General features: G+C 38.2%; 1 protein-coding gene across 1 annotated transcript in view; it reads left to right on the plus strand.

Moving 5' to 3' along the window:
• The first annotated feature begins 253 nt into the window (after positions 1–253).
• LOC148425658 (oxysterol-binding protein-related protein 10-like) overlaps positions 254–25,186 on the plus strand; it is a 29,789-nt gene continuing 4,856 nt past the window's right edge. The window contains exons 1-8 of the mRNA XM_088410459.1: positions 254–656; positions 4,095–4,273; positions 5,148–5,227; positions 10,140–10,232; positions 10,476–10,794; positions 13,869–13,957; positions 17,888–18,046; positions 23,699–24,203. Coding sequence (XP_088266585.1) covers positions 463–656; positions 4,095–4,273; positions 5,148–5,227; positions 10,140–10,232; positions 10,476–10,794; positions 13,869–13,957; positions 17,888–18,046; positions 23,699–24,203 — 1,618 coding nt within the window. The 5' untranslated portion in view covers positions 254–462. The remainder of the gene's footprint in view (positions 657–4,094; positions 4,274–5,147; positions 5,228–10,139; positions 10,233–10,475; positions 10,795–13,868; positions 13,958–17,887; positions 18,047–23,698; positions 24,204–25,186) is intronic.

Here is a 25,186-nt window from a genome sequence, read left to right on the forward strand (position 1 = left end):
AATTATATCACTCTTCAGGTTGCGTTTGAACTCAAAATACAGTTCTCAAGAGAGATTTTTTTTTTGCTTTTATGCTCTAACCCCCTGCAGTAAAAACCCACTCTGTGATACCATAATGCTGTGATGATTAAATGATACCCTGTGACTGTAGGGGGAGTGACCAACCCGGGATTTCCAAACGTAAAAAAACCAACACAATAACGTCACCACTGAGAGAGGAGGAGGAGGAGGAGGCCAGCTCCGCAGTAAATAAGTCAGCATCTCTTCAGTGTCAACACTGTCAGGAAGCAGTAAAGCTCCACTTGTAGAATAGTCTCGTTATCTCATTTATCACTGCATCAAATGCTTAAAGCTGCAGTGAATCGATGAGGGGCGATCACTTGACGCTTCTTGCCTGTCTCTTTACAAACACTTAAAACCAACCGTGAAAAGACAGAACTGAGCAGCAGCAGAAACGGCAGCATGAGCCGGTCCGTGCGCCGAGAGAGCCCCGCTAGATATCCCGACAAGAAGCAAGAACAGCGAGTTGGACCACCTGCTTCCGAATTCGGGCATAGTGGTGCAGGGTCATCGCCGCATAAAACAATCCGCAACAAACAACATCTGGAAGGGGTCCTGAAAAAATATACGAATCTACTGCAGGGTTGGCAGAATAGGTAAGTGAAATGCCGTGTCATTTTTTCCCCCAACTTTTGTTGCATAACATTGACATTTGTTTTAATTGTATAGCTACTTTGTTACTGTAGGTATTATCAGGAAATCTTGTTGCTTTATATATAGAGAGCGTTACCAGAGGTGACATGACCACTGCTAAGAGCTATAATACTGCTTGATAACAAATGTCTCCATGAAAATTTCAAGAGAAAAATATAGGGATTTTTGATATCAACCAATTAAAAAAATACTGGATTAGCTCTTTTGTATCAAATATTAAAACATGATTAATATATATTATTTTCTCATTGACAAGATATGCGAAGTAGTCAGACTTTTTCAGCCCTAAAAAGTTATAACTTTGTCTATAATTAATTTGATATCTACATTTCAGGTAAAAGGAACACCTTAAAAAACACCTTTTGCCACTTGCTGTCGACTGGGTTAGGGTTAGGGTAAAGGTTTTATGACATGTGCTCAAGTCTCAAGTAATTACGGCTTAACTGTTTTTTTTTTTTTTTTTGGGTCATGTGACATTTACAACCTGAGCGGTGACTGGCTGTTACCTGTGCCCTGACTTAATGTGACATCATTTTCAGTCAACAGCAAGAGACGAAATATCTTTTTAAAGGTATTCATCGTATAAAAAATAATTTAGTTCCTCAAATTAATTATAGACAAAATATTAATTATTTACTTCTGAAAATGGCAAAATAAGGATAACTAAATATTTCTCATGACCCCGAAGAGGATAAATAGTATTAAGAATACAGTAGATGGATGACTACAAAGCTCTACCATTTAATGTAGCCGCAAAACAGCAGAAGCCAGTGCATTTTTGTTCTAATCCCAAGTCTGGATAAATACAGAGGACTGTGTCAGGAAAGAGAACCGACGTTAAACTTTTGATAAATTAAACATGCGAATACAACCTATGACTTCCATTCTGGATTAGTCGTGGCCCAGATTAACGACGACCACTATGGGAGCAGTTCCCCTCCAGGATGCTGGTGGAAAGAGAGGACAGCTAGTGTATATACTGTATAGGTGGAAGGATGCTCACTTTCGAATTTCCTGACTGGAGGCCTAGGCCTTCACATAGTGAAAGAAGACATGAAGGTAGTTAGTGCCAGGCTTAGTGCAGGCAATTGATTCGCTATGGCGACCCTTGAAGGAAAAGACAAAAGGATAGAATACAAAGGTCTACCATTTTAGTCATATTGGCTGCAAGTGCAAATTTATCCAGTGATGATAAAAATAGTACAAAATCATTATTATTCTACCCCCTATCCTGTTCACAATTACAGATGGGCTGCAGCCTATCGCAGCTGATTTTGTACAAAAGGCGAGGTATACCCTCCACCGCTGTCATGATGAATGCAATTGTGTACTAAGATAAACCATTGACGAACAAAAATAGAATTTTCTCAGTAAACTGAGCAAAGCAATAACTTATATGAATATGATTCTTAAGACATTTAACGTCATAATGAAAAAAAGACAATTTCAAGCAAATTTCAAGCATTCTAACCTACCATAGTAGGTGCCCCCCCCCAAAAAAAAAAAAACTTTTCTATGCTCATTGCCATTTAAAAAAACTAACTAAAAAAAAATAGTGATAATAATTGATGCTGCTCTTTGGTGTCTGTTCTAAAAAAAATAAATAAATACATAATGCGGCCTGTTTGAAGAGTTGAGACCTGTTCACAAAACCAAGTCCTTAACTTAATTATTGATAAATATTTGTCCACAAAAAATAATCAACGTAAAGTGTCAGACCTGTTCTCAATAAATAAATAAATACGTAAATAAATATTTTTCCACTGAAAAATATTCAACTTCAAGTGTCCTGTTTTTGAGATTACAGTAGAGGTCTCGTCAAAAAAATTAATCATTAAATTAATTATTGATAAATATTTGTCCCCCCAAAAATAATCAACCTAAAGTGTCAGACCTGTTCTCAAAAAGTAGTTATTATGAATAAATATTTGAAAATATTTGAACCACTGTCATACAATATCCATTGAAATGCATCATGGAAAAATCCGTCCAAAAAACCCTGCTCTCCCCCTGCGAATCCGATCAATGACATCATTGATCTTTTGGATAATGCAAAATAATCATGCTAAATCTGTCAATCCATTCCAGCCAATTGGACGTGTGTAAAACTTAGTCTTTATTGCTGTAATGCCAAAACCAGTGCGACAACTAAATATATGTGGCAGCAAGCCATCACCTTCATAGAGCAACTTCAGTGCAACAAATGATAAAATCTATCACCTATTAAAATTACTTAATGACAAGCACGCTTTTATTTATTGATTTATTTATTTCATTTCATCGAGGTATCGATTGTACCACAGATCTTGTTTTTCTTTTGTTCCATTCCTATTAGGTATTGGCCTTGTATGAGAGACAGCACACTAATACAGAATATAATCACTGACCGAATCAGCTTCAAAAAATGTCATAATGAGCTCAGTGTTTCTATCAGTGCAGTGCTTATCTCCTTGTGTATGACTGACACGTGCAATTCAGTGTGTGCTCTAAATTTCATCACAGCCAACTTTCTTCATTACCTCCCACCTCCTGAATGCCTTGTGTCATATTTGTAGCTGTTCAATTGTTACAGCATGCTTTCATTCGTTCAGCCTGTTTTCGAAACATTTCTGAGAGGAGTTGTGTGTGGGTGGTTGTCCCAGAAACACTGAATGAGTCATCCGGGAAAGCCCTGCTTTTGTTCCTCTCCTGCATCTCGATCCCCAACTCCAACACACTTCCTCTGCATTGTGAACTGTCCAGCCGGATCGATAGAACCATCCAAATGTGTAATGAGCTCCATGATCACACTTTGACAATGTGATGTATACTTAATTACACGCACGCATGCACGCGCACACAAACACACGTTCAGTGCTTTGTTTTAGAGGTATATTTATTTACCAATAATATTGGTTAAATAGCAAACTGCGCAGTCTTACTGTCACATCCACTTGCATATTTTTTTTCCTCATTTCTATCCCCAACAAGTATCCCTCATTTGTAATCTTAAAGCACTTCTTCGTGACTGTGGGAAAGACTATTGGGTAAAAGCATCCATTCTGCAGTTGCTTTTGAGGTCAAGAATGACATAAATTAAGTTCTTTCCACCCTGTTCGAAAATGCTGACATAGTATTATCACGCTAACATATTCGTATTGGCTGCAGTTGGTATTTCACAGTGTTGCGTGTGCCTTAGGATGTTTACACAATTCCATTGGTGATACTACATGGTCTACTACATGGTCTGGTCATTATGACATGGTCAAAAAAATCCCCCAAAAGGTCTCCAGATTGGTAATGCGGACAATTTACTGTATCATTCAATTTGGCCCTCAAAAAGCATGCCATCCTCTCCTGATTTTCTTCAGTCGTTCTTCTATTTTCTCTCTGTATTGCAGATATTTTGTTCTTGACCCCAAGGTTAGCCGCCTCGACTACTATCGAAATGAACACAGCAAAAGCCAGCGGCCCCCAAGAGGTTCCCTCTCCCTACTTGGAGCGTTTGTCATCTCCTGCAGTGACTTTCCTTACATGTTTGCTATTCAGTCCCCGACTGGTGACTCCTATAAACTTAGAGGTTAGTGTGACATGTAAAATTTGATTTCAGAAATTGGTTCTAAAAATAAGTATGCACAAATATTGTTGCAGCAATGGTATTGTACACTAGTCTTGGGAAGACTATTCAATTTGTTCCATTCTAATGCTATATAAACTTTATACTGCAATTTCGGTGTATTGTTACTCGTTTGCAGATGTCCACTAAGGCCAAAATGTCATCTATACATTTCTTATGAGGCTGGTACAGAAAATTGAGCCACTATGAAGTCAGCGTCTACTGAACATAAATGGCAGTCACAAAATTACTGGTGGCCTGCATTCTAAAAAAAAGGGATCAACCCACAACTTGCGTCACTCGAAAAATGTGGCCGTTTTGTACCAAATAACCCAGAAAATTGGGTCAACTTGGCCTAAGTAGAAGGCTGGTTCCTTTTTGACCCATTTTTTTTTTTTTTTTAACCAAGTGAGTGTAATGTTTTAGGGTGTTAATTTTTTTGCTGAATATGGAATGTTCAATGTAAGGAAATAGATATATTCCAAATATCAGTTGGTCATTGTATAAGTTCCCATATGATTTTATTTTTGAGGTAACTGGAACATACGGTTTGTCAAGGCAGCCTCCATTGCAGCACCTTTGAATCACGGATAGTTGAAAGCAACTTTTCATTTACACCTGCTAGCCATGATTGCATGTGATAAGTAAAATAAGAACATTTTAACTTTTTTTTAAAAAATTGACAGTTATTAAAAAATCGACAAGAGCTTAAATCCTTTTTTTGCTGTTCAGCTGTTAAATGCATAAAGCAAACTATAATTCCTATTTAAGCATGTTTTTTTAATTTACCTTTTACAGTCTGTCAAAGCAGTCTGACTGTATTTTTTTTTTCTTTCAGCATCAAATGCAGAAGAACAGGAGTTATGGATGACACAGCTTCAGCTATGCTCTCGAAGTCACTCTGACTATGTGTCTAAGGTACACAAACACACACACACACACACACATTCACATACACAGTCATTTAAGCCACTGGCTAAATTCAGCATTGATCACGAGAGGACAGAGTTCAATCAATTCTTTCTCTTTCCTGCTTTCGTATTGAATTAGCACTACTCCAAAGACATGCTTGGCCAGAGTTTCGATTTCAAAACTCATTGGAGCCAGATTAGCTTTCTAGCCGGCTACTGTACTTCTAAGAAATGGTTTGTTTTACTCAGTCTCTTAGAGCTTCTACCTCTCCATTCAGGCGCGTGAAGCAAATGTTCCATTTCCCTAATGGGTTATCCGTCCTGACACAATTTCACTATCACAGGTGTGTTAAAAGCAAGGCCGGCTCTAGATTGTGATGTACATATAATGGCAGCAGGTCACTAAATCACCAACCAAAACAATTTGAGCGCTTTGATGCTGTTGCTTTGTTTTCCCAACTTCACCAAATGACTTTAAAGTCCGTTTTGGTTTTCATTTCACCGCTGAAAGCCTCCCATCCGCTCAGCATCCTCCACATAAAGCTGTGCCTGATGTATTTAAGCACATCGTGTGTGGTTCATTTGGTAATGTTCTGCGTTGAACTTGATAACCATGTGACTATTATCTAATCATTTGCATACACTTGCATTCATCATGTCTGGTCATGCTTCACTTCACTGGCATTTTGCTCATTAACTATTGTTTTTTTCTGGAGCTCCCTCCAGCACTCAAGCAGACTCAGAAGTGGACACAAGCCTTTTATTTGTCACATAAAGTATTTTCTGTATGTTACTATTACACAAGGTGAAATGTCCTATTACCTGTTGTTGATATAAAACCGTAGACCATGTGGATTTTCCCAGCCAATCAGAGAAGAAAGTACAGGGGGAAAGTAATCACAAAGCAACTTGTATATGGTGGTAATCAACTTTATTAGAATGAATGATAGAACAATCTGATGACAATTTCAAATTGAGTAAGACAATTTTCCAGATGCTAAAATGTTCAATTCAGAAGTATTGCAATGAGGGCTTATGAGGAATAGCCACTGTGACGCTCAAAAGTTTCTTTTTTCCTTTGTTCTTTTGGTCAGTTAGATGCCAATCGGTGGTATGTACCAAAGACTGCACAATAATTATTACCTATGTTGTATGCATTCATCCCTTCATCTGTGACAGATGTTGTAGCCACTTCAGGCCTTTGTTGTTGCCATTTGGTTTACATTTCACACGTATCCAGTAATATTGGCTATTTTCACATAGGCTGTCTTACATATATGCAATTGGGTGATTTGTTTTTTAACTATTTCATTACTTCTGTATTTTTTGGGGGTGGGTGGGGGAGGGGGTCTTTGTTTTTCGGTGAAAATGTTTTCCTTCAGATCACTAGGTTCACTTTGAGTGTTATTTCTTAAACTGGTAAAACTGTATTAAAGGGAAACTGAGTTTGTCACTTCGATCACATTAAGATTGGAGTGGCAGCGGTTCTGTAAGGAAGTCTGTTGGCTTTGGAAGCGTAGCTTTACTTTTTAGAGGTCTGCTTCCTTATGCCATCCCAACTCTAGCTACCTGTTATTGATCATTTTTTCCATTAGAAACATCTTTCTACAAGTGCCTCTCTCCTAATGGGTTGGTAATGTGCATGCATTTAAGTCTTATGATGGCAGCAGTGTACCCTGAAGGTGCACACTACCTACAGACTACCTCTCATCCTACTTCTCAAACATGTTTTCTAACTCATTTGATTTTTGCTTTCTCAAAGTGTACCATTCAAGCTTGCAAAAGATAATTGCTGACTATTCATTTGAATTTGGAGGCTGCATTACATTTTAAGCCTCAATTGATTGATAAACAGAAAAATAATAGCTGGAAGCTTGTGATGCAGGAGTTTAGTCATGGAAGGAGAAGGAAAGGTAGAATGAGGTGATTTTTATTTAAAAAAAAAACAAGTCTTGATTATAGGGGTGAGTAGGTGACATGAAAACAAGGTGTGAATAATAAAGTGAGAAATGAGTGAAGGGCTAAATGAGAAAATGATGTGTGAAAACTGCTGAGAAAAATGAAAAAGTGTTGAGCGGAACAAAGACAGGATGCAAGATATTTTCAAAATCTTTAAATAAAACCTATAGACTTATATTTCTTGGTATTATCAGAAATCTTACAACAGTATACATTTTACTCCTTTGTTCACTAACTAATTTTCACGTTTCTTATTTGTAATGTATAGTACATTTGTGGGATCCATGGTATGATTAGATTTTTGCTGGTCTGACAGTCGTCAATGTCCCGCCCCCCTTCCGTCGGTCCCACCTCCTTTGTCAACTCCCCCCGCCGTCAACTGCCCCCGTACACACCCCACTTAACATATAACTGCAATAAGTCATCATGTCTGTTAAATTGCATCGTGTGCAGTTGGGACTGGACTGCAATTGGCAGTCGTGTCCTCAGGGAGGAGTTATCATGCTTTACTTCAGGGGTCAAATGAAAGAAAAAACAGCTACAAGCCCAGGGCAGGACTGATTGGAAAGAGATGAAAAGGACCAAAAGGATCAAAGGATTTAAAACAAAAAGAAAAGTACCGCACATAGTCTAGTCCGTGCTGACGGACTGCCCACGTTTGTGCATCTCACCTATGAAAGATGACTTGCTATGTATTCCGATACTTGGGATGTGATACAATTCAAGCACAGTGCCTTTTGAAGTGTTATGATTCAATTCAGTGGGATTACAGTTTGATTCAAAAAGTCATAACTCAATTAGAGGAAGCATAACGTCATACGTTTGTTCTTGTCAAAAGTAAACAATCATTTTACAATATGAATGTACTTTTCACTATTATAAATGTGGCATTTCCTTCAAATAGATTGAACATAGAGTCACCATAGCAAAAGTGTTTTTGACACTTTTTCATGTATATTAATATGTAAAAATATGTCAAATCTATCCAAATCCATCAAATCCTAAACAAGTCAAGTTAATCAAAATCAAACAAACAGCAAATCATCAGCAACATCAGACTCATTTCTACTTCTTTAAAATCAATTTATAAGTTGCTACAAGCTATATTAAGACCCGATAATTATTTTGTAGAAACCAAACTTCAACCCCACATGTCTCTTCTTTTTTAACCATCTTTTTTGTGGGGAGGATGAAGAAAACCTCTTATTCTTATTTGGGGTGTGAGGAATCTAATTCTATATTTGGGTACATGAGGATTTTAACTGTGAAAGTGTCTTCACATCCTTCCCTCGCTGTCAGAGGAGTGATGACTCACCCTCCCCTGAGAATGACACGTGTTGAGTGAGGCTGTGTGAGAGTGTGACTGTGTATGAAAAGACCTATTTTGACTTTGCCTCCGTCTTATCCAAACCACAGTTTGTGTTAAAATGTACTTGTAGTCTCTGTTCCATTAAAGGGAAGATTTTCTTCTGCATAAAGCTTCTTTTGTTAGTGCTTTACAGATCATATCTTACTTTGCTCTCTTAGACTTTTTTTTATGTAGGAGTATGATAGATAAATTTGAGTCACAGGATATTTTTTTTTTGTCTGAGTGATCTGTGTTCGCAGTTATATTTGGAAAATCAGATTTAGCCTTATTCGGATTGTATTTCACATCTCAACATAGACCAAGAGTTTTATTAGGACCCCTCAAGTTGGTTCTTGATAAAATAAAATTAGACGAACGATCACAACAATCAGCGTGGCTAGAAATATAGAAAGGAGCGCTGCTACTGAAAGGCAGGTTTAAAAATAAAACCACAGGCTTTCAGTGGAATGTTTTTTGTGAGCTAAAAGCGGTGTCATGCTCATAGATCTCTAGACAGATGCCTGACCGTGTAGTGCACTAAAAATAATCAAGTATTGAATTCTGAGTTTGCTGACGTGCAGAGAAGAGCATCAGTATATGTGTTTACATCATGTTCCATCACTGTGAGCTATTTTTAGAACAGGCCTGCAAGCTACTCACATGATCCTTGGCTACCTGGTGCCTGTAGGCACCACAGTTGTGACCCCTAGTATAGAGTATTTCAGTAGTGGAGGATTTCATCTCTAGTTTCTGATCGTTTTTTATTATCATGTTAAAATCGCTTCATGTATCTAATGTGATTAACATTGTTCACAGTTCATCTTACATTTCCGTTAAATAAGTTCATGTCCCAATTGTGGTACTCAGAGGCCAATGCCATTCCTAATTACATTCAAGGGTCACAGGAAGCGTTCATTCTCTCTCTTCTTGCACAAGTCTTGCTCACTGTCGATTACATTTGTCTGCCTGGGTTCAACATTGAGAAAGTGAAAATATTTTTAGTGTTGTATTATCTCCACCTAGGTAAGTTAGTCCAGGTTAGTCATGCTGGGCTTGGCAAAGTCTACCAAAAGCAGTTCATTTGCTGGTTTTGAGACAAGGCCTAGATAGCTTTCCCTAGCGGCCCACTTGGAATTTTCAGACCTTTTAAGACAGCTCACACTTGGCCTGACATCAATGCAAAAATAGCTAACAGTTAACACTTTACGTTGGGTTAACAACTTGCAGCATTTGCAGGCTGTTAGCTCATTTTACAAGCACATATTGTACTTTCAAGAAGTTATACCACCGTGGAATTTACTCTTGGCATTTAAGAGACAACTGTTTATATAAACTATTAACTCTTCTTTTCTTTTGAATCTAAAATTTGAGTTATTAATGTAGAAAAAAATGTTTGAATATACTGATAATTATATAATCATAATGGCGTATTTTCGCCCTGGTTTTGGCGTCCTGCAGTGTCTGGCACCCTTAGCATCTGCCTCTCTCGGGTAATGTGTGAGTTGGCCCTGCATGGCAGGCTTTTTATGAACATTTAGGTGCTTGCAATCCATAAGGTGCTCGTCATTAGCAATGATTGTAAACGGTCTTATCTTTATGGGTCTGTGTGCAGAGGATGACAGAGGCACAAGGGGAACAGAAGATCCTAGTCAACTCCAATGAATCTCTGCCCCCAAGAGCTGGACCCCTCTCGTCTCTGAATGAGGTAATAAAACACCTTCAATACAATTTGACCACACACAGAACACACTTCAACAGGATTTGATGTTTTCTGTTAAAAAGTTACATTTAATTAACAACAATAAATGATGATTATCGATTATTATTAGTTGAACATCCCAAAATGGTAGAAAATACACTTTTGTCATCTTAGTTGTCTTCTATTTTTATGGAAAATAAGAAAATATTCTCCATGCCTCCCACACTTGGTTTCTTCCTTTTGTTGTAGGATTTACTCCTTTTAAAAGCTACTTCTGCAGCCACTTTGAGCTGCTTGGGTGAGTGCTTCACTTTGTTACACCACAACGTCCGGGCCCACAACCAGAACCAGAACCATCATTCCATGAGTTTAAGTGACGCAGCCTCTGCAGAGAGGGTCAAGTCCTGGAACCAGCGCTGCAGTTCCAGCGTGCATCAAATGGAACCTGGTAGCCTCAAGTCAGGCAGCCAGAGCCCAGTTCACTCTCTTAGTGAGATCCAAAGTCCCAAACACGGCAGCTACTCGAGAAGACAAGAGAAGGACGCCAACTACTTGCAGAGTCATGCAGGTGAGCTGAGTGATAACGGTGCATCGAAAATCAAGAATAATATTGGATTTCAAATATTGTGAGCAGTAGCTGTGTATTATGTGTAAATAATCCAGGACACCTACGCACAATATGTGCTCCAACAGGAGTGACATCTAACATCACAAATTTTCCGATGAATGACTGGACAAAAATTCCCAAAGATTCTTTTTTTTTTCACACGCCCTGTAAGAAGCTGGTGGAAGCTGTTTTGGATTTTTTTTTTTTTTTTTTAAGGAATTCGATATTTATGACTTTAAGTTAGGTATTATTGATGCAAATTCAGCCTCAAGTTTCATCTAACTAATTTTTGAATCAGGATCACTTTTGCTGCTCTTCATTATCACGCTATGCCTACTTTATTAAGCACTTTGAACCCCAACCAAAATGCTGTAGCTACATGTAAAATACAAGAATTGTAAAACACATGAAATGTGACTAAAATCAAGATTCAACAAAAACTAGAAGTACACAATCAAACTGAATGTATAATACATAATACAATTAAAGATATTCTGCGGTGAGGGCGTGAAGGTAAATTTCAAGAACAGGGTTTAAATTGGAAGAGGAAGAGGGATGACTGATGTGCAAAATAATTGAATTTCACAGTTCAGTTCCTGCCCCTGAACAGAATTAGAAATTTAGTAATTCAACGAACACTCATTTTTATTTCCTTTAGCTTTTACATTGCGAGTACAATGGCATGGGCATAATCGTCTTGATTGTTTTGACAGTTGGCTACTATTTGAAACGTTCTACTGACATTTACAGGAAAATAACTTTTAACACTAAGGGCCGAATCCATCCCCGGCCGTCGATAGCGCCTTTAAATGCAATTCATTTGCACCTACAGTGTTTTCAATATTAAAGACCTACCTATTTAAAAAGAATAATGTGCTACTGGAATGCAAACAAAAACACAGCCACAAAGTTTGACAGGTTGAGAGCCGTTTGAACTTGTTTTCCCCCGGATTACTAAACAAGGCAAAGTGAAATACAGTACTTGCTTTGCGTCAACCATGGCAGTTAGGAAAGACTCTTTGGCTCAGTGTACCCATAGAAAACATGCTTACTCACTCCAATTTCATTTTTTTCTCAGTTTATTTTATTTTTATTTTTACTATGTATTTAATTTACTTACGTAATGTAAGACATTATATAAGTGTTCTGTAGTGCCAAGAAAGGCATCTTTCAGCGTAATGCAATTTTATTGTTATTATTATTATTGTTGTTGTTGTTATGATTATTATTATTTCGATCATCACCATTGTTATAGATAAATGGAGTTAGGGTTCTGACTTGAAGTGAGAATGGACTATCGAAAAACCTCCAATTGACAGCAAAATTTGCATGGACATGTAATGCCACCATAAAGTCCAAATTTTGGAGTTTAGAGAGAGCATTTTCCTCATCAAGTGATTAATCTGCTATGAGTCCCTTGGAGAGGAAGAAGATGTTATACTAATTCATTTATTCATTTAATGTCCATTCATCCATTATGTAATCCATGATATCATATATAATAATGTATTAATTCATAATATTTTCAGACATTGGGGTAGGCATACATCGGCATGCGCACGTTAATTTTCATGACGAATGGTTGTTGTTTTCTGGCATTAACTGACAGTACACCATTTTGAGGAGCGCTATTTATACACCAGTTTTGAGCTGCCGTTATTTGCTCCCTCCAAAATGCCTTTCACTATTTGCATCAGTGTCAATGAATTTGATGTTGTTCATCTGTGAACCTCATTTGCATAGAAGATGGATATTTTTCCATCAAATATATGCATATTAGCTAATTTAAATGTGTGCAAACACCATGGCACACCACAGTCAGAAATGCATTTCACCATCTGCCCATGCTTTCTAAATTAAACGTGATCCAATTGCTGCATTTTTACCAAAAACGCAAAAGCCATGCAATTCCTTCATAAAGCTGGCCCAGACTGTGCTTCTCTATTACCTGTATATACATTGTTGACTGTTGTTGTTCTTACAATGTAAATCAAGCACATTTTTATTATGTTGCTACTTGATACCAATCCTTGTACAACTCTTGAGTTTCAAATTTCAGACTGTGACGTGGCATGTGTAAGAACCTCTAATGATATTCCATGTATCATGTCACATGTTTGAAATGACAGATCAAGTTCTTCATTCTCCATCTTTATTTTCTTGGTGAAAAAAGCAGGCCAGAATGGAATTTCTCACAATTGCTGGTCAATTGAAGTTTTCTTTTCTTTTTTTAGGGCTCACCTTTGTAAAAGGTGTATGGTTGACATTATGAGTGCTTGTCTACCCATTGTATAGATTGTAGAGAATTATTGTCACATGAATAGCACAAAACCACATAGTTGAAATTCTTACTCTGTTCGCGAAGTCGAACAGAAGCCAAACAGCTTATTTTGCTGTTGCCTTTGATTCTTGGTTGTTGTTTTTTTGGGAAGTAAAATTCAGAGACAGAAGAAATATTGGCACCTACAGTACACAGTTAATGTGAAAGGAACACCAGGATCCTTGGTAGAATGTGAAAGAAGCATCCACAGCAACAATAGCCCGGCACCTCCTTATTCTGGTCACCAGTCTGATCATGAACGGCTGTGGGATGGCACCCATTTGTTCAACCAGGATTTTTTACGAGACAGCCAACGTGTTTGTGTGACACTCTGGCACAATCTCTTGAAATTGCCCTTTCGCATTGGGCCCTATCCAAATTACTCAAACATAGCATGCCAATTCTTGGAGCAGATGCATGCTGGCCACTGTAGCAGGGCCCAGATGTTCAAAACAAGAGTCAATGGCAAAGCAAAAACTGCTGTTAGCAGGCAATTCAGACTTGGCCAATATAAATGGGTGCAACTCACATGTTCGGCTTTGCTGTTCCCACCAATACAGGAATGTGGCAACATTGAAAAAGAACATAGAGTAAACAGTCTTTCCGATGGGATACAGTTTATACTCCACCCTAACACTAACTTATATTTACTATTTATACTATACTTTGACTTACTAAGGCATTCTTCTTTTTACAATTTGCTATGACTCTACAGACAATGCGACCGGATGGATCAGATCCCCTCAGAAGGAGATGACAAATGACGTGTCCAAATCATTTAGTAACCAGTCCCATCATACTGAGGTATTGCACATTCTGTTTATTTTCATGGCAGCAGCAATAATTGAGGAAATTACATTTTTTGAGAATGTGTATGAGCCTTTGTGTGTGTTATGACATATTTATACTGTGTATGGGGAGATTACGTACGCTTAAACAGGCCTACGATTTCACATCAGGAACATTGCAGTTGAAGTTGTAGTTTTGGGAATTGTGGCCAATTGTGTTTACCGGTTCATTGAATGTTCGTTCAATGACATTGATTACATTTCATACATATGTTTACAGTTTTTACAATATTTTACAACAAGTATGACAGTGATCGTCTAAAGTCTGTTTTTGTGGACTGATTCAGTTGATTCAGTCTTTAGCATCACATTATTTAGACCAGACAATCACGTTTGTTGACCAAGCTGCCACTGGGGATTTTTTTTTTAATACAAAGCTAAGCTAGTTGCGATAATCATAAATACAACAGTAGTGATGAAATGTGACTCCTCCCTGTTTCATTGACCATTAAATTAATTCTGAGGTAATGTAATCCAAAAATCAGCATTGTGCACAGTACATAGTGATTTCTTATTGACATGTCAGACCTGCTTTTACACATGGTTGATGAAGAGTTTGTTTGTTTACATTGATAAACTAAATGTGATGTATTTTTTCCCCTTTGGATTGCTCATATAGCTAGTGGGAACAGATCGACATCTCAAAAAATATGCATTGGCCACAAACACTGCATGGCAGCTACTTTATGTAGAAATTTTGCTTTAAACATTAGGCCTCAGCTTTGTCTCAGCTACTTTGTCAGTCCTGCTGCACAAAATGATGGACGGACAATTTCACACTCTCCAAACAGTCAAAACACATTAACTGGATGTTCCTCATGTGGGCAAACACTGTGTGGGTAATAGGAATGACGAGTAATTTTAGTCGTAGCCACTCTACAGGGGAGAGAATTTGGCCCTGTTTTGTTTTTCCAGGCAATGAAGTCCAGTTCTGATCAGATGAGAGTATGTTATATATCTTTGACTTTTGAATTACAGTAAGCTCTTGGATACTGTATATAGAAGTACCTTGTTACTAAACTTTGGTTTGTTTAAATACAAATACAAGAACAACAAATGTATGTTAAGAGTATTGAATATATCATCTTCAGGAGTGAATTAGTACTACAGTACATGTACTGTAGACTCAGGGTTTCATCAGATAAGCTGATTTAATAGACACAAAAAACAAGCACCAAGAAAATGTGCAACTCCTGAAATAATTGTGTGTGAAGGTGTTTGCACTGAATTGAAAGGCGGTGAATGGTGGAATGACATTGAATATTTAAATGGGTTGAATCTGTGAAGAAATGTGAATTACAAAGTCGTAACGGTTTGAAAAGGCAAAATAATGTAAAAGGTACAAGGGAAACACTGAAAAAAGAGGAAATTATTCTTTTCATTGCATTCACTTTCTTTCACTTATTAATTTATGTTTTTGTAATTTGAATACCCATACAATTTCCACTTTTTCCCTTGTATCTTTTACTTTATTTTGCCTTTTCAAACCGGTCCTACTTTATACAGTATATTAAAGATTGTTCTTTCCACTGCCATACACTTCCTTTCACCGATTAGTTTATGTTTTTAACATTGTAAATGGACTTTTACTTATTTCGCGCTTTTCTACCTTGGGTACTCAAAGCGCTTTACTCTAAATAGTCATCTACCTACTGATGAGGCAGCATCAGGAGCAACTGGGGGTTCATTGTCTTGCTTAAGGACACTTCGACATGGTCTTGATTTTCGGGGCATCGAACCCACAGCCTCTCAGCAGGGAGACAACCACTCTACCATTGAGCCACGCTGCCCCCAAAACATAAATTAATTTGTTTTTATATGTCTTTGACATATAAATTTGGAATGGTTTGAATAGGCTACAGTAAATAATATTGAAGATACAAGGGAAAACTGAAAAAAAGTGGACATTTTGTGGGTATTCGAATTTCAAAAACATGAATTTGCTTGGAGTTTGCCCAACCAGTCAGTATACAGTACATGTACTTTGTGGACTTGGACAAGGTGTTTAAGCATGTCCCCCGGGGACTTCTGTGAGGGGTGCTTTGGTAGTATGGGCTACCACACCTCGGCAAGTAACATTGGTATGAATGAAACAAGAAATTCAATTTATTTGAAGACGTCTTTAAAAGTAGTCTATTCCATATGGCAAGTCTTTTGAGCATTTATTAGTGACGAACCAAGTCCTCTGAATGGCTCTATGAATGGCACTGTGTAAATATTATAAAGATGCCCTCCCAGAGGGGAGTTGTGTAACTTGTAGAGGGAGTGTCATCATAGCATATTAGTGCCCGGTTTTGAGTGATGCTTTAGGAAAAAGGACAAAAAAAAAAAACAAAAAAAAAAGAAAGAAATCACACACGCACACTCCTACCTCCCAAGGCGATGGGACACAGAAGTGTGCATCCAAGTTTCCCATTGACTCCACTTATTAAGTCCACCTTTCTCATAATCCCAACCACATGACTTTCATGTTGTACACTGGTTTTCAAGTTGTCCTGAAGAATTTCAGCTAGTTAACTAGAGATCACCCTTAGGGATTACATGTTGACTAGTGAATGCAGGAACCCAGACTAGTTTACTCCTTAACAATGTATTTTGACTCTACAAGCTAATTAGTGTGGCTCATAATGTTAAATATGTAATGACTAAATGGAGAACTATCCACTAGTTACATAAGATCAGCTCAATTCTCACTTGTCAACTACCGAAACAGGTTTTCTGTGTAGTAAACTATTTTGGTGCAGGTTCACTCTCAAGGTTTAAATATGACAGATTTTTATATCACCAATTAACTAGTGGAAGATATATGTTCTCACTCGTCATGCTTAGTACTGAACTCATAATGACTTCATAATCAAATGAATAAATAATCAAATTAAACTAGCTGACACGTTTGCTAGTATTCTGTGACTTAGCTATCAGGATGTGCTCGAATGAATGTTTGCCTTGTGATGTGTCTCAAGATTCCAAAAGACCGTAAATTATGAGGCTGTTAATAGTGTTAAAAGCAAATGAGTGAAACCAGTCGAGAACAGGCCAAATGCCTGAGGGAAATGAAAGAGTGAGAGAGTGAGAGGGGGCTATTAAAGTAGGACGTGTTGTGATGTACATGGTGAGCGTGTAAGGGGTGGGGCTTATGTGTAAAGCTGCATGGTAGGACAGACCGCATCGTTAGCATCAGTGTTAATCCGTCTCTTAAAAACATACAGACAGGCAGACATTCACTCTCTTGCTTTCCCTACTACTTTTTTTTTTTTTTTTTACTCTGTTCTCCACTTTATTTATACGTATATACTGTATATCTATTTTTGCCCCTCCATGCGTTCTCCCTCTGTTACTTTTGACTTTCTGTGTGCCTGTGGATGCTGAACATGAAATCTAACAGGACTCCAATGTCTGCGATGGTTGCATGCAAGCCTAGCAAAGTGAGTGGCTCTGTGTGTGTGTGTGAATTCTGTATTGGTGTGTTACAGCTTTATTGTGCAATAGTTAATGATGAATTTATTTGTAGTCAATGTTTTAAACTTACTGTGGCAAAGTATAAAAGTGGCTCTTGCTTGGTATTTGTGGGTTAATAGAAGATGTATGAATTGTGTGTTCACAGAGAGCACTAATTTATAGAACAACTTTGTTATGGCATTCTCTGTTTGTCAGCCGTTATGCTCATCTAAAAAGACAAGAATGCTGTAAAATACAGTCATCATACTCGGCGAATGTCTATTATTCATGAACAGTATTTTTGCATTTTTTTTCGGAGTGATGTCCTGTTACTGTACTGTGTCATGTCATAGATTGCAATGTCAAAACCGTTGTTTATATACACCAACATTGCTTTTCTCATTCAATTAGAATAAAAACATTGCCCCAAACCCTGTCCTTTTTGCAGGGAATGCAGCAGCCCATCAGCCCGGAGAGTCTGGATCCCAATGACGAGACCACAGACACAGAAGACAATGAGGAGGAGGACCTGGCAGATCTTGATGAGCAGCGAAGCATTATCCTCCATCTACTGTCCCAGCTTAAACTTGGAATGGACCTCACTAAGGTGAGCTTCTCATCCTTGCCTCTTTTGTGTGTTGTTTATGTGATTTTTACTATCATGATGTAAGAGCCTAGGAAAAGAACTTGTAGGTTGTGAATGCACCTGAGTGCTGTGCCATCCATGTTCATTTTATTACAACTTTGGAACTACATTTGTGGTGGTATCTCGAGCTGTAATTTTTTTCAGCACCCCCAGAAGCTAGATCATGTAACATAATCCGCTTTATTCCTGGATCTGCAGAAAAACAGTGTCACTAATGATAGTGTTCAGCTGTTTGAAAGTGAAAAGAACGAAGCATTTTGCAAAGGAATCATTATAACACAATTTGTGTATAATGTTATGAAAGTAAGTTCACCAGACCGATATTTCCTAACCAATATGTTACGGCACATTAGTGTATCCAACTAGCTGATAAAGCCAATAACATTTTGATTGTTATAGTGTTATTGCTCTCTAGTTTTATCAAACACTGGGGTTTTGAGTTGTGACCTGCAATCACATGGCTTCTGCTCAGGTGTTTGTGGTGACTCTTTCAGACCAACGAGCTAACATGATTACCGATAGCTTGCTGCTCTGGATCCCGATGAGAATGTGCTGATAGGATAGATTCTAAGAAAGACAAGGAGTTCGACTATGCTTCTCATTGACTTAAAGTGTCAACAGAAGCAGATTGATCCACTGCCAAATTCAGTTGCCATCTGTTCATCTGCCTGCATCAGCTAGGCTCCAGCTCCCCATGCAACGGCAAATCGGATAATAAGCTATATAGAAAATGGATGGATGAGTGGATTGTGTTTGGATGGTTCAGGTTCCTTGTAATGGTGCATTCGTGCCAGCCGATCCTTGATCGTGCTCGATTCATTCTCAAAGTCATGAGTTTTTCCACTGGTGTAAGGCCTTGTCTGCATGAAACCAGGGCTATTTGTTTGTGTTTAAAAAACAAACAAACAAAAAAAAACCAACCTCTGTCCACGGTGAAAAATCACTCACTGCAACACGAATCTGCATAGTGCGGTTTCATTCATTTACAAGCATGCCAAGCCGCTAGGCATCAGTAATGTCGCCAAATTCTGTCCAATCAGAAAGAAGAAAGAACTTTTTGCTTCTTAACGTCACCGGCGTCTTTGGCAGGAAGATGATAGATCCACGTAGATATATCCAACCATTTTCCATCGCCGCTTATCCTCACTATGGTTGCAGGCTTGCTGGTGCCTATCCCAGCTGTCTATGGGCAGTAGGCAGGGTGCACTCCGAACTGGTTGCCACCCAATCGCAGGACATGAAATAGAGTAGTGATGACACAAATCTATGGTTTATGCATGCTACACGCAAACACGGATCCAAAGTATTTGGCAAATCTCTCGTTGGCCAGAGTTTTTGAGACTAGGCTTTTGATGAAAAGAAAAAAAAGCTTGGGCACATGTACAAATAGGCAAACTGGAGACATATACTGCCCGTTTGCAAGAACCCCGGCTATGTGTAGACTATGCCTTAGTCCTCTGTGGCTAGATGGTGTATATACAGTATCATCGATGAAAATGTGAGTGATTATCACCATCTCGCATAATGGTAATAAGCGGACTGATTCAAATGTTGCCACACACAGAATAGTTGCAGTTATGCATGAGTGAATGGGGGTGGGGGGGGGGGGGTGGGGGGGGGGGGACTGCCCTGAAGCGCCTAACGATCGTACCACAGTCAATCGTCCCATATTACTAAGATCCAGATTGATCTTGCACTTAAAGTGAACCCCCGTATATTCGAGGTTCTACTAGGTTGAATTTTCTCTAACAATGGATCTCCACACTTTGTAATCTTCTTTGTCTACCCAAGGCTCACATTCGGTATCCGACATAAATATACATTTGCATTTTGCGTGTGTGTGTGAACCCATCCTCCATTATTTACTGAAAAATTCACATTTTTTTTTTTTTTAATTCTCAATTCTTCCTTCAGGCCAGGAGTGTCAAACTCATTTTGGCTCAGGGGCCTCTTGGAGGAAAATCTATCCTCAATGGAGCCAGACAGGGAAAATTATACTATATGTATATCTAAAAAACGGTTCATGTTAATAGTATGTAAATTTTTGCTCTGCACACTGGCCTGGACCCAAATAGCAGGCGTCAACTGTAAATATTTGGCGAAAAGTAAAAAAAAAAAAAAAAAAAAATACAGAAGTTAAAATGCAATTAACTTCCTTTTGGGTCCCCTATGGATAACAATCTAGCATTTTTTCTTAAGTTGCAAGGAACAGATGGAAATTTTCTAGGGTCTTTTTTCCATTTGTTGTTGTCCTTCAGGCCAGGAGTGTCAAACTCATTTTGGCTCAGGGGCCTCTTGGAGGAAAATCTATCCTCAATGGAGCCAGACAGGGAAAATTATACTATATGTATATCTAAAAAACGGTTCATGTTAATAGTATGTAAATTTTTGCTCTGCACACTGGCCTGGACCCAAATAGCAGGCGTCAACTGTAAATATTTGGCGAAAAGTAAAAAAAAAAAAAATAAAAATACAGAAGTTAAAATGCAATTAACTTCCTTTTGGGTCCCCTATGGATAACAATCTAGCATTTTTTCTTAAGTTGCAAGGAACAGATGGAAATTTTCTAGGGTCTTTTTTCCATTTGTTGTAAAAAAAAAAAAAAAAAAACATATTTTGTACATAACACATAACAAATGAACAATTAAATACAATGAAAGACAAATATCCAGAGGAAGGAAAATGCCCTAATCAAAATTTGTGGTTGTACAACTGTGAAACACAAAGACTTGGAACAGAATCAAATGGTGCTGCAGTTTCTCAATCTGGACACTGGGTGTCACCCATGTAATGATATATGTTTAAAAAAAAACTCATGAAAAAGAAGTCATGACATCATGTCAAATATATTGGAGCAATGTGCCAACAGCTGACCTGTAAACTTGCAGTGCTTCACATTGCTTGTAAAAATAAGAATGTTTGCGTATTGTCACATTCGTTGTTAAGCACGAGAAAGAATACAAAGGATGACTGAGCCGTTATCGAGCACTAACGTGAGTTGCAGCTGACAGCATCTTGGTACAATGTGCTTGTGTTGTGTTCTGCACAAGGAGAGTTACGGCTGACAGCAGCTTAGGACAACGTACTTTTCAACAGTTTTTTTCTATTTTTTTTCAATAAAAAAAAGTGATCAGACAGAACCACGACTGAGTAAATCATTAACCCACGCAAGGACATTACAGTATTATAGGCAGCAGACTAACGAGTTTGGTCCTATTTATTAAAAATAAATTTTTCAATGGTTCATGGAATCATGTGGAATCTTGTGGGCCGGAATAAACCCCCACACAGCCTGGATCCGGCCCGCGGGCCATAGGTTTGACACCACTGCTTTTGGCAAATGTGCTTTGCTACCACCTTGTGGCATTATAGTGTCAAGAAACTCTGTTGAAATGAGATCACCGGTGTAACAACATCGGCCTCAGTGCAAAATGTTTGTTGTGCCACAAACACCTTGCCCTAAACAACAAATTAAACAATGTCTTCACGCTTTAAAAAATGTAAAAAAATATGTCTCTGGGACTGAACGTGTTTAAAAAAAACACAGAAATGTCTTCAATATTTTAAAGTATACTGTATGAGCAAAAAAGTAATTGAAGCACCAAAATACAGTACAATCAAGCGCTTTGCGATATAGATTGAAACCCCACTAATTCCACCTATTAACAAAAAGATGTACTCACTCAATAGAATCTCGTCTTGCGGGCTTTGTTCTCAGCAAAGTCATCCAACGATGCTTGTCAGGTCCCAAGCCTTTGCTCTGCTGTTCTCAATAGAGAGAATTGCCAGTCCACTGAGGCGTTCTTGTCCCATGCTGCTCTTCAAATAAGTCTTTATTGCACCAATAACACAAGCATGGTTGCGGGAGTTTGATACGTGCCTCGGAAGTGGTCGTGTAGTATTTCTCCCCCAAATACAATGGGTGTACATGAACCAATTACTATTATATGAATGTGATTGTGTGTGTGCGTGCGTGTGTGTGTTTGGAGGGGCACTGATAACCCCGGGGAACAGGTTTTCGCCTCGTGACATGTAATTGCATATCCATAGCTTCAAGTGGTGCAATTGCGCTTTCATTCTAAACTTTATAAATTGTTGTCAACAACATTTTTTTTTCGAAATCACATTCATGATTAATGCGCTATAGAAAAATATCAGCACAATGTTTTATACCTATTTCTTCCTTGAGATATTAGTGCTTCTTTGTTAACGTTCCAGATGAATTTAAATGTATTGTTATTCACTGATTTAATATTTCTGCCAGCATCAAATGGTTCAGTTGGTCAAAACTAGTTCTAGTTTAAACAAGGATTGACGAAGTTTTTTTTTCAGTTTCAGATTAACCTCTAATTTTTATCAACGTTTGTTGAAAGTTGATTTATATTGCATTTTTCTTTTGTTATTGTTAAAAGGGATGCGATTTCAGGTATAAGCATACAATTTATATAGATAATGATCTTTATAGTCACATCGGTGAGTGGAGGGGACGCAAATGGTTTTCTCTTTCCTAGGGAGGGCTTTGCAAAAAATAATTGAAAAACACTGCTGTATACTAACAGTATACAACTTGAGTTCTGTTTTTCTCATTCAACTCTCACAAACCTGTTTGTAAGGCTCACACCAAAAGCCAACTGTGTCTATGCAAACTAACAAAGTGGCAACAAGTCATTTTGGAAAGAATTCAAGATTCAAGTGTTTTATTGTCATATGTATAGTATTATTATCCCACACAATTAAATTCTTATTCCATTCACTTCCCCGAGTAGCAGACTACATTCTGTGTTCGAGCAATAAATAAATAGCAATAAGAATAGCAATAAATAGCATTGAAACAACAACAATAACAATAGTGCTGTTAATATAGTGCAAATATGATCTAGTACAAAATATTAGAGCAAAATATTCTTTATGTATGTAGTAACAGGCAGATTAGTGCGTGAGACATTTATTGAAAATCCAAATGGCTTGTGGGTAGAAGCTGTTTGCCAGCCTGGCAGTCCTGGCCCTCAGGCTCCTGTAGTGTCTACCTGATGGCAGCAGTTCAAACAGATCGTTTTGTGGGTGTGCCTTGTTCTTGATGAGGTTGCATGTCCTCCGCAGAACCCTGGTTTGGTAAATGTCCTGCAGTGAGGGTAAGGCTGCTCCACAGATATGCTGTGAGGACTTGATCACACGCTGGAGAGACTTCCTGTCTATCTAAACTTGCACTAAACTTTCCAAACTACACTGAAAGCACCGTGCTTCACCACCTCTCTGTTATTTCTTTATTGTCCCGATAAAAATACCCCATTGTGCTAAGAAGAATTTTCACTCAAAATCATTTGCATGTTCTCCGTGTGGCTGCTGCGCGTGTTTTCTGCGGATCCTCTCTCCGGTTTCCTCCCTTATTCAACAAATATGGATGTTAGATTAATTGAAGACTATAAATTGTCCAAAGGCATGAATTTGAGTGGATAGATTTGTGACCAGTGTAGCAGGTCCCCCGCCTCCCACCCAGTCGGCTGAGCCAACTCACCCGCCAACTCAACAGGGCCAAGTGGTATAGAAAAGTGAATGGGAGAATGAATAAATATGTATCGATTTTGTTGTTTCCATCTTCTGCTCCTCTCTCAGGTAGTGCTCCCTACATTTATCCTCGAGAAGCGCTCTTTACTAGAGATGTACGCCAATTTCATGGCTCACCCTGACATGTTCCTTTCGATCACCACCGGATCCACCTCAGAGGACCGCATCATCCGCTTTGTTGAGTACTATCTTACAGCCTTCCATGAAGGCCGAAAGGGCGCGGTGGCCAAAAAGCCCTACAACCCCATCCTGGGCGAGACCTTCCACTGTACCTGGTGTGTGCCTCGGGACTGCGTTCGACCCCTCAGGGCCACCAGCTGCACGGCTCCCAAATCGGCAGCCACCTTCACATCTACGACCGCGACAGAGAGTTGCAGTGGGTTAAAATCTGACTGTTACCAGGTGCGCTTTGTGGCAGAGCAGGTCTCTCACCACCCGCCTGTATCAGGCTTTTACTACGAGTGCAAGGAGAAGAGGATGTGTGTTAATACTCATGTATGGACCAAGAGCAAGTTCATGGGCATGTCTGTTGGAGTTTCAATGGTTGGAGAAGGTAAGATAACTGCTCTTTTAAAACCTATAATTACTTGACTTTATGCCAATCCGATCGGCTTGATCGTGATATGCCAATCTTTGCCATTTTATGCAAGATCCGTGATCAGCCGTAATGTCATAATTTCCTGAGTGATCAATGTTTTCATTGATCTATTACACAAATTATATGTCATATGAATGTTCTGAGGAGCAACATTACAACTTTATTTGCACTAGTTAGGAAGTTATAGGAATGTTTGCTGTAACATCAGTTCCTTATTGACAGTATTTACTTGGTTCTGTGAAGTAATTTAATTACAATATAGTAATTTAATCACTGTAAGTTGTTGCATCCATTATTTCTATCGCAAGTTGTTTTTATTTTATAAATTTTCACTTTATATCAGGCCGGTTTTTGAATGCCTTATAGCGATCATTAATGTTTTTACCTAATAGCAAAGATTTATTTAAATATACATATTGCCCCATCTTGTGATTGGATCAGTGTTCGTTTTGTTTTTTTAAACTCAATTGCGATTGGCTCTAAAAATCATAATCAGGTAACGTCTAATAATTAGAATAAAGTAGTTTCAGAAAGAAGTACCGTATTTTCAGCACTATAAGGTGCAACGGATTATAAGGCGCACCCTCAATTAATGGCATAATTTAAAACTTTTTCCACGTATAAGGCACACCTGATTATAAGGCGCACCGTCAATTAATGACATATTTTAACACTTTTTCAATCACAATATTGTAATATTCATAGTAATAACAATAATAACGCAAATAATAACTCTAAACTCGCAATAGCATAATAACTCAAGTCAATATGACCAACCTTTTTCAACTGTAAACACACAAAAGAAACAGGTAAATCTTACTTTATCAGTTCATTCCCCATCTACGAATCCCAATCTCAGTATTGATCCTTATATAAGGCGCAAAAAAATTAAGGCTTTTAGGTGTGCCTTATAGTGCGGAAAATACGGTATCTGTGAC

Source organism: Hippichthys cyanospilos, chromosome 3, assembly GCF_059441005.1.
Source record: "Hippichthys cyanospilos isolate Australia breed blue-spotted pipefish chromosome 3, RoL_Hcya_1.0, whole genome shotgun sequence".
NCBI lineage: Eukaryota > Metazoa > Chordata > Actinopteri > Syngnathiformes > Syngnathidae > Hippichthys > Hippichthys cyanospilos.